The 11,547-nt window shown below is 35.8% G+C and overlaps 1 protein-coding gene across 1 annotated transcript; it reads right to left on the bottom strand.

The window, feature by feature from the left end:
* Positions 1-606: 606 nt before the first annotated feature.
* LOC106882977 (cytosolic beta-glucosidase) lies at positions 607-11,013 on the bottom strand. The gene is made up of 9 exons (XM_014933825.3): positions 10,763-11,013; positions 9,135-9,260; positions 8,519-8,649; positions 7,003-7,266; positions 6,389-6,572; positions 5,105-5,347; positions 3,816-3,951; positions 2,826-3,010; positions 607-2,126 (listed from the first exon to the last, which is right to left on the bottom strand). The coding sequence occupies exons 2-9, from the start codon at positions 9,235-9,237 to the stop codon at positions 1,921-1,923; spliced, it is 1,452 nt and encodes a 483-aa protein (XP_014789311.1). The 5' UTR covers positions 9,238-9,260; positions 10,763-11,013; the 3' UTR covers positions 607-1,920.
* Between the last annotated feature and the right edge of the window lie 534 nt (positions 11,014-11,547).

Consider the following 11,547-nt stretch of genomic DNA (forward strand, 5'->3'; position numbering starts at 1 on the left):
ATATATACATATATACATACATATATACATATATACATATATATATATATATACATATATATATATATATATATACATATATATATACATATATATATACATATATATATATATACATATATACATATATATACATATATATACATATATATACATATATATACATATATATACATATATATACATATATATACATATATATACATATATACATATATATACATATATACATATATATACATATATACATATATATACATATATACATATATATACATATATACATATATATACATATATACATATATATACATATATACATATATATACATATATACACATATATACATATATATACATATATACATATATATACATATATATACATATATACATATATATACATATATATACATATATATACATATATATACATATATATACATATACATATATATACATATATATATATATATATATACATATATATATATATATATATATATGCATATATATATATATTTTCTTTTACTTGCTTCAGTCATTTGACTGCAGTCATGCTGGAGCACCACCTTTAGTCAAAAAAATCGACGCCAGGACTTATTCTTTGGAAGCCTAGTACTTATTCTATCGGTCTCTTTTGCCGAACCACTAAGTTACAGGGATGTAAACAGATGTTGTCAAGCGATGGTGAGGGGACAAACACAGACATATATATATATGACGGGCTTCTTTCAGTTTCCGTTTACCAAATCCACTCACAAGGCTTTGGTCAGCCCATAACTATTGTTGAGGACACTTGCCCAAGGTGCCATGTAGTGGGACTGAACCTAGAACCATGTAGTTGGGAAGCAAGCTTCTTACTACACAGCCACACCTGCGCCTATGTGTGTATACATACATTATATATATATATATATATATATATATATATATATATATATATATATATGTATATGTATATATGTGTATATATATGTGTGTGTTTGTATATATATATATATATATATATATATGTATATGTATATATGTGTATATATATGTGTGTTTGTATATATATATATATATATATATATGCAGTATATTCACACACTAACACATACATTCACCCGTTTTGTGAAATACTTAAATACAAACACATTCATACATCATTTTGACATCAATGTTTGATATCCAACTTGTCATAAAACATCAGCTCTACTTAATTGAAGGTTAACAACACTCAGTTCATTCTGGTCTTACATCGGTCATTTAACAGCGATTTGTCGTCTGACAACAAGAACTACTGTGTAGAATCACTTGACCTTTCTCCAAGTCCGTTCATTGTTTGAACAGTTGAAAATTTTGTTTTGTTTCATTTCTTTCTTTTTTCTGTCAACAATAAAAAAAAAAAAAAAAATTCAGAAGATATTTCAAATGTTTGTCTCTTAATTCGGGAAATTAATTGCAATGTTTTATTGGAGTGAGCTTGAGAGTTGGAAAATTGAAGTGTTAAAAGAAAAAAAAAAAAATAAGGTTTGATCTATCATTATTGACTTTGTTTAAATAATGCTTTAATTATTAACACTAGGAACCGAGAAAAGTGATATGATCACATAAGTTTGCTTGATCATATTTAACTTGAACAACAAGAACAGTTGGTATTTATTCTATCAACCTCCTTCCAAAAAGATGAATGACAAAGTTGTACCAGGCAGGATTTGAAACCAGTATTCTACTATTTCTGCCAAATCCTTGTCCTTAAAAAAAAAAATAAATAAATTTAAAAAAAAATTTTTTTTTTAAATGGTAATTTTAATTTTTGCTAGTTTAATTCTTAATTTTTCATTTCTGCTTATTTGAAATATGACCCTCTGTTCCCCCACCAAAAATCCCATGTTCATTGCACCAACTTTGAAATTCTATAAGGTAGAGTGCAGACTAATTTGGGGGTTGTAAAAATCCATTGTTTTTTATCATTTCAGCATAGTAATAATAAGATTTCTTTGGTTTGCGTGTTCTTTTCTCATCACTGAAGTCAACGTTGACCAAGCCAAATTTCTCTGAATATCCAAAAACCCATTCAAAATTGTCCAAAAGTGACCAAGCAGTAAATCCAACTACATTGCATTCATCCAGTGTCACAGCTACAAGGAGAAAAAGAGAGAAACACAAGAAATTCTTTATTAGTCAAATAACTAGCTTACTAAATAAAACAAACACAAAAGAATAATCAATTAATTATCTCTAAAGGCCAAACTCAGGACTTGGCTTGCAGTGACTTTCTTCTAATAAAATCTGCCTTCGGCTTACAGAATCATGAAGCTAGATCCTAGATTTTCAGACATTTAGGCTGATAGTATAAGATTCCTTCCCCCTCCACCGCCTCCTTTGATCAGATGCGAGTCCATTATTGCAGGGTTAACTCCCACCCCCATGTTACTGTTGGTACTCATTTTTAGCTGAGCGCTGGTATCATGTACAAAGCTTCCAGTCCACTACATGGCTATTTTGCATCGTACAAGAGTAGGAGTAGCTTGAAAGAAGACAGTGGTGGTGGTGAGATGTTATAGTACTTGGCCAAGGTATCATACAGTGGAACTGAACCCGAAACTCAATGGTTTTGAAGCAAACTTCTTAATCACACAGCCAAGCCTGTACCTGTGATTAATTTCTCTGAGTAGTTTATTCTCTATAATATGCAATGCATACATACATACATGCATACATACATGCATGCATACATCCATCCATCCATCCATCCATCCATCCATCCACCCTCCCCCACTTTTGAAAGTGTCTACATGAATAACAATCCTTCTTTTCACCTTGCTAGAAATACTTACCTTTCAGCACTTCGTTGAGGTAAAGTTTGAAGGAGTTCACACGGTGTTCATCATCTAAGCTGCCTGTTTTATCCATGAAACCTGTTTCTGTCAAAAACACCTCAGGAGAATTGTATTCCCTTTTAATCCAATTTAGAATTTTCCGCATGCTTGAAGGGACGAGATATAACCACATTGAACCAGCACTGGTATGTTAGGACCGGAAAAAAGAGAAATATGAAAAAAAATAACCACCTTTTATCTTTTACTTGTTTTAGTCATTAGACAGTAAATCAAAACCATTTAATCCCAAGATTTATTTATGTTTAACAACTGAATGAATTTTAGAAAAGCTTCTAAATATGAAACATCATGAACATTGTTCACACTGAAGTCCTTCTTGAGCGATGCCATTTTGCCAAATGAATAAATAAAATAGAATATTAAGTATTTATGGAATTTTGATTTACTGTCAGGTGACTTTTGGCCAACCCTGTATATTAAAACTCGCATACCTGTCAGTTACACCAAGGAGAGTTCCAGTTGATCCAATCAATAGAACATCTTGCTTGTGAAATAAGTCTGCAAGTGGCTGAGCACTCCACAGACATGCATACCTTTAATGTAGTCCTAGGCAGATTCAACGTGACGCAGTGTGACAAGGCTGGCCTTTTGAAATATAGTTATTACTCATTTTTGCCAGATGAGTGGACAGAAGCAACATGAAATAAAGTCTCTTGTGCTGCCAGGAATCAAACTCGTGACCTTGCAAATGTGAGCTGAATGTCCTAACCACTAAGCCAGGGAGTGACGGGATTAATCAATGTCTGTGGGCAAGAGGTATGTTGAAGAGCAGTTCCAAACCAGTTAATCAGATGGCTATTTTGTTGGGTGTGGCATAGGATGTCTGCATGTGTAACGCATCTGCAACACTTCATTGTGAGAATTATTTTTAGCATGAATAGGAAAAAACACTAAGATATAAAATTTGTTAAAAAGAATTATACATACTCATTCCATTTAGGATCGACTGAAAATTCAACAATTTCATCCAAATCTAGACATGGTTGTGAAGGAGGATTATCTCTCTGTTGATATTCTGCCAGTCTAGATGTATAGAAGTTCATACCAAATATATCTGACGTACCTGAAAAGAAATCAATAGAAACAGATTATTTCCACCTCTTCCGCCACTGCCACCACCATCATCACTAATGCCTTACAGTATTTACTTTCTATACATTCTGAGTTCAAATTCTGTAAGGGTTAGTTGTTTTTTTTAGCTCATGTCAGCCCTGATTGAGCAGACATATATTCAAAAGACATTCCAGCCATGACTATCAAATCTTTTTCTTTTAATTTTTTCCTATTCAGTATTTACTTTAGACTACATTATCCAATGAGTTATTCCCAGTTTTTGAGATGATGATAGGGTGTGATTTGAGAGAGGTTTGGTTGTTATTTCTAGTGCTTCTAATGGATCAGGCAACTACATAGAAGTTGGCTTGAACTAGAATTTGAAAAAAAATTAGTACCCACCAGGTACTGGAATCAGAGCAAACACTACAGTTGAGTATACACTAAAACATTTAAAGCCATGAGTCCAAATAAGAAACTGACAGTTAATCGCATTATCATCATCATCATCATCATCATCATCATCATTAAAGCAGATTCATCATTAAGGCAGCAAGTTGGCAGAATCAGTAGCATGCTGGGCAAAATGCTTAGCAGCATTTCAATCATCTTTACTTTCTGAGTTCAGATTCAGCCGAGGTCGACTTTGCCTTTCATCCTTTCGGGGTTGATAAATTAAGTACCAGTGTAACACTGGGGGGTCGATGCAGTTAACAAGTCCCCTCCCCACAAATTTGAGGTCTAGTAGAAAGGGTTATTATTATTATTATTATTAAGGTGGCGAGCTGGCAGAGTCGTTAGCATGCTGGGTAAAATGCTTAGCAGTATTTCGTCTGCTGCTAGGTTCTGAGTTCAAATTCCGCTGAGGTCAACTTTACCTTTCATCCTTTCGAGGTCGATAAATTAAGTACTAAATTAAGTCTCCTAGCTTGGCAGCTCTTGTCAAACTATTTGACCCATGCCAGCATGGAAAGAGGATGTTAAATAATGAAGATAATGATATTCATGTAATGGATTTCTTTCAGTTTTCAGCAACTAAATCCAGAAGGTTTTGGTCAGCCCAAGGCTATAACAGAATGCTACATAGTTAGACTGAACCTGAGACCAATTCATTGGGAAGCAAGCTTCTCACCCACACATCCACACTTATGCTTTAAACTCACCTTTGATAAATTTTTTATCTTGTTCAGAAAACTCTGGGAGTCGAGAATTCTTTAATCCTTCTTGCTGGCTGAGAAGAAGAACCTTGTTTTTCATGACAGAAGGATAATCACCATTGATGTAGATGGGATGTGCAAACCATCCTAGTTTAAATTGCATTGCCAGTTCTGCAGCTTCAACATTGGAATCATTCCCTGGGTCTTTAGCCATAGCGTATTCTGAACAGAGAACTATGAAAACCTTCCCTGTACAAAAAAAACGTAAAATAATAATATTTTTAACTGGTTAATACTAGTCATTATAACTTACTATTTGTACTTGCAGTGGCATTCACTCAGGATGGGCTAAGCTGGCTTCAATCATATATATATACATGATAGGCGTCTTACAGTTTCTGTATACCAAATCCACTCACAAGGCTTTGGTTAGCTCAAGGCTATAATAGAAGACACTTGCCCAAGGCATCATGCAGTGGGACTGAACCCAGAACAGTGTGGTTGGGAAGCAAGCTTCTTGCTGCACAGCCATACCTCCTCTATGTAAATGAATCAAGAATTTCAGTGGATATTGTTTAAAGTTAGCATCTTCAGTAAATTGGCAACAATGAAGTGGAAGATGCTAAAGAATTTGTTTACCACAGGGCAACAGTCAAGAAAGACGGAGGGGGAATGGAAGATATACAGAACAGAGTATCCAAAGCCTGGAGAGCATTCTACAATCTAACAAAGGTATGGAGAAGCAAAGTATAGGTTGCAGAATGAAGCTGAGACTGTTCAAAATATTGGTCTGACCAGTATTGCTCTATGGATGTGAAAACCGGTAAGTGATGAAAACAGAGGATAAAACAATGGACATCTTCCAATTCATATTCTTAAAGAGAATATTGATACCAAACAACCCAAAGAATTTGAAATGATACAATTAAGACAACAACAGGTATCAACAAGATCACTGATAGAATAAGATGCAGAGATGCTGGAACTGAATTGGACATGTCCTCAGACAAGATCAAGAAAGCAATAGTATGGTAGTAGGAAAGTGGCAGCCAGAGGGGTAAAGAGCAGCAGGGAGCTCTAAAACCATATGGTGAAGGACCATTGATAAGGAATAGAGACAAGGGTGGAAATGCAGGAATGAGACCAGAATAGTGGCAGAAAACAGAGATGGTTAGAGAGATCATGTTGCAGCTTTATGTGCCTCATGGCATGAAAAGAACTAATTAACCTTCAGTGAAGCAGAACCATGAAATACTAGAACACACCAAAATAAAACTGCAGGAGACTTACCATTCTGGTTGATTCTATAATTGTCATTATACAAATGCCAAACTGTGGCATGGGCTTTCAGTATGGAATGGGCTGCTTGATAGACCCCAGTTTTGGGACTGTGTATAGCAGGTGCCATTATCCCCAAACCATATCCAAGAGTACATATCTGCCTTGGTTCATTGAAAGTAGCCCAATATTTTACCTGGAGGAATAGATATTTTAGGAACAAAATTATTAGGTTTCTTGGTAATGTATAACATAAAAAACAAATTCATCAAAAACGATAATTTGTAATCTTTCTTCATTTCAACCATGTCCATCTCTGAGCAGGGACTTTGTGGTTAGGGTGTTCAGCTCGCAATTGTAAGGACATGAGTTTGATTCCTGGTGGCATGTTGTCTCCTTGAGCAAGATACTTTATTCCATGTTGCTCCAGGCTGAATTTCCCTGCAAACTAAATTAAAGGTATACATATCTGTGAAGTGCTCAGTCACTTGCATGTTAATTTCACAAGCAGGTTGTTCTGTTAATTGGATCAAATGGTACCTTCATCACCATAACCAATGGAATGCCAGTTATGTATTGAGGATTCAATAACAAAATAAATAAATATAGATGAAGCTTTTACTTACTCGGTCCCCAAAGTTTTGGAAGCAAACATCAGCATATTCCTTGAAGCATTTGATAAGCAAGTCTTCATTTAAGAAACCGCCCTCATCTTGTATGTCTTGAGGAAGGTCAAAATGATAAAGTGTCACTATAGGGCTAATTCCAACAGCTATCAGGCTGTTTATTAGGTTGTTGTAGTAGCGGATACCAGCTTCATTCACCTTGACACCCTTTGTTGGTTCAGCTATGATACGAGGCCAACTTATTGAGAATCGATAAAACTTCACCTGAAAGAAAAATACATTTAATCTTTTTTTTTTCTTGATGGTTAATGTAAAAAATGATTTTGCATCCTGGAGTTGATGATGACGATGATGATGATGATGATGATGATGATGAATATTCTCCTCCGCCTCCTCCTCCTCATCATCATTTGCAGTAAAAAGAAAAACATTAATACATTGAGAATGGAGTTTTTATATGGTTGCTCAACTTGCTAGATATAGCAGCCGAATCTCCCTCAAATCACACATAACCATCTTAGATAAGGGATGAATACTATCATCATCACCACGCACCATGACCATGACCATCACCATCTTCATCAATATTACCATCAACAACACCAAGGCACAAGCAATGTACACATCAAGGAAACAGACTCCCACTTCACTCTCTTTAGTCTTAAGACAACATGGAACTTCTAAGCCAATATAGACACCAAGTTTCACTACCACTTATGCCCTCTTGGAGCAATCTCATGTTCATAACACTGCAAAGACTGCATCCCACAGACCAACCAACCATCTTCAGATGTAGAAAATACTTCAGCCCCAAACGATAGCTGGCAATTTAAATCCTTCCCCCCACCACCCGCTCCTTTGTACACCACTCATCATAATAACCAACACTATCAACCACTGCCACCAATTTAATAACTACTATTGGCCATTGCCAGTACCGCCTGACTGGCCTTCGTGCTGGTGGCACATAAAAGCACCCACTACACTATCTGAGTGCTTGGCATTAGGAAGGGCATCCAGCTGTAGAAGCTCTGCCAAATCAGATTGGATCCTGGTGTAGCCATCTGGTTTCACCAGTCCTCAGTCAAATCGTCCAACCCATGCTAGCATGGAAAGCAGACGTTAAACGATGATGATGATGATGATGATGATATTAATGGTTACTGCCATATTATTATCTTCATCACTACCACCACCATTGCCATAGTCAATGCTCCCACTATCACTGCCATCATCAACATCACCACCACCACCACCACCATCAAACTGTCATCACAACCAACATCACTGGCACCACTACTACCCTCACCACCACCACTGCTATTCCTCTGTCAACCACTATCACCATCATCTTTGTCACCACTATCAGCAACATCACTAACCACCACCGCCACCATGACTACCCCCAGTATCACTCACTTCATGACCACCATCACTACAACCATCCTCCCACTGCTACTGGTGGCACAATGGTGACAGTAGTTAGTATGTACCAAATAAACATGTCCATACTTACACCAAGGTTCTTCAGAAGTGAAACATCCTCCATATATCTGTGGTAGCTGTCACATGAGATGTCTGCTGTTGAATTGTCAATAATGTTTCCTGAAATGTGGCAGAATGTATCCCAGATGCTACGGCCTCGACCTAATAATGATAATAATAATAATAATAATAATAATTAATAATAATAAATAATATTAATAAATAATAATAATAATAATAATAATAAATAATATTAATAAATAATAATAATAATAATAATAATAATAATAATAATAATAATAATAAATATGATAAAAGCACCCACTACACTCTTGGAGTGGTTGGTGTCAGGAAGGGCATCCAGCTGTAGAAACTCTGCCAGATCAGATTGGAGCCTGGTGTAGCCATCTGGTTTCACCAGTCCTCAGTCAAATTGTCCAACCCATGCTAGCATGGAAAGCGGACGTTAAACGATGATGATGATGATGATGACCCAATCATGCAACAGGTTGCACTGGGTTACATGTTACCAGTTAGTGCTCGACAGCAATCCGACCCAATGCACACACATCCAGTAAAATCGAAAGAAGATAGAAAAATAATGTAAATTAAAACGAATATGCCGTCGGCACTTTTACTTCACTCACCATCTTCAGTGGCACCTCCTTCAATCTGGAAAGCTGAGGTAGCTGCACACCACTTGAAGTGCTCAGGGAATGTTCCATATATGAAATTCTCTTCTTCTGACATGTCAGGTGATATAGTCCAGCACACTGAAAGCAGAACAATATAAAGCTGATTATTTCTGTACTGGAAACATATTTTGTAGGATTATGAAGAAATACTTCAGCTCCCCAAAAGCTACTAACTCTTGGCAAAACTCTAGTAAGGCCCACGATAGAATACTGTTCACATATCTCAGATGGTGATGAGCTGTTGCTATACAGCTGACACTCCATCAGTTATGATGAGACAGGTTCCAGTTGATCTGATCAATAGAACAGCTTGTTCATGAAATTAATATGCAAGTAGCTGAGCACTCCACAGATATGCACACACTTAACATATGAATAGTTCACAGGGAGATTCAGCGTGACACAGAATGTGATAAGGCTGACCATTTGCATTACAAGCACAATGCATTTTTGCCAGCTGAGGGAGATAGAACAATGTGAAATAAAGTGTCTTGCTCAAGGAGACAATGCACCACCAGGTATTGAACTCATGACCCTACAATCATGAGCTGAGTAACTTAACCACTTAGTCATGTCCCTTCACTGCTGCTACATACAGGTGTCCTAGATCACAGCCAAAAAATGAGCCTTCTGATTGACTAGCAGGAATTTGCTTGCCAACATTCTTTAACTTCAGGCCCACAGATATACCATTTCCTCTCTCTGCCTTTTGCCTTTTAAACAACAACAACAACAACAACAACAACATCAATGGTCTGTGCTACATGGAGCTAGCTGGTCATATGCCCTGCAACTCAGGCATTGGAATTCTTTCACAAGATCAAAAAAGTGTGGACAGTTCTACTCAAGCCCTCACCAAAATAATCAAATCACTGCCTGGGTTATCCAATGGTTTGGTTCATACTTACAGTTAACCAATTGCCATTTGTTCGTCACATTTCGACAAATCTACTGGAGATGGAGGTACATTAATAGGAATAGGTAGTAGATACAACTGGATATAAGTCCTTAGTTGGAACCTTGCACAATGGTGACCCTCAAGTGATAGCTGTTTTGGTATGAAAATTTCACAGGTATTTATCAGGTCACTTGCTATGCAAGTACATCTCCATATATATATACACACACACATATATATACATACATATATATATATATATATATATATATATATATATATATATATATATATATATATGAATAATAATAACAAATGGAGCAAAACGCATATAAACAAAAGTTCCTTTAATTCCTACATATGTTTCAAAATATATGTGCACTCTACTCCAAAGAAGTAAGAGGTGCTGGAATTGCTGCCGTCGACTTCACTTTTCATCCTTTCAGAGTTGATGAATTAAATGCCAGTCAAGTACTGAATTCGATGTAATCGACTTTCCCGTCTCACAATTTTAGGCTTAGTGCCAATAGTAAAAGAATTAAAAAAAAAATAACGATAAGAATAAGAAGAAAAATACAAGATAGGGAAACACGAGAATCAGAGGCAAATATACATATAAGATAGATAGAAGAGAAATAAAATGGGCGGGGGTGATAGAATAAAACTGTGTAAGAGTTGTTACCTCAAGAATTTAACTTATAATAACTTCTGTGCTGACAGCGAACTAGTAAGAGGTGTTTTAAAAAGATTGACCTTTTAAGTTACACGTGACAGTTTCATTCAATAAATAGATATATCAACAGAGAGGGACGGGGAGGGGGGGTAAAAAGACAATAAAAAAGTTGTAAAAACAAATCCGTAAAGTATAGATGTGAGGTGAAATGTCAAATCAAAACAAAAGTATGATATTGAGAGCACCTTGCTAAGGAAGACAACTCTAATAATTACAGAATCACACAAGAAATATTTCTGTTTCACTCCTGTGACCGGGTGTTGAGATTTAGTGCTCGGGGTTATGTGGGGGTTGATCGTGTGAATTTTCCGAGCCCTCTCCCCACCCCGTTTGTCAGCGCGCATTTTTTCCTTCATATTTCTTTCATATACGGTGCATTTCAACTGCTACACTATTTTTTTTTCAATTTTTCCGCCGGGTGTGGATCTAGATATATTTTTTTTTACTTCAATATTTGAAATATAAACCCAGCAGTTTGTATTCTTTTTTGCCCCCAAAATTTCCGGAGACCTAAAATTGTTCACAAAAATAATTTTTTGCTAAAACAGGAATATTTTTACACAATAATAATTTTTATTCAATCTCTTTGTCAGAGTCTTTTCTATTTTTTTTCGAGCTCAGGAAAAAAAAAATGAAAAAAATTTTTCCGAACCCTGTTTGGTGACCACTTCAATATTATTTTAATTCATTGAAATAATATCCCCTCAATATCCCTTCAATATTGTTTTTATTCA

This window comes from Octopus bimaculoides, chromosome 20, assembly GCF_046866305.1.
Source record: "Octopus bimaculoides isolate indiv1 chromosome 20, ASM4686630v1, whole genome shotgun sequence".
In the NCBI taxonomy this organism is placed as follows: domain Eukaryota; kingdom Metazoa; phylum Mollusca; class Cephalopoda; order Octopoda; family Octopodidae; genus Octopus; species Octopus bimaculoides.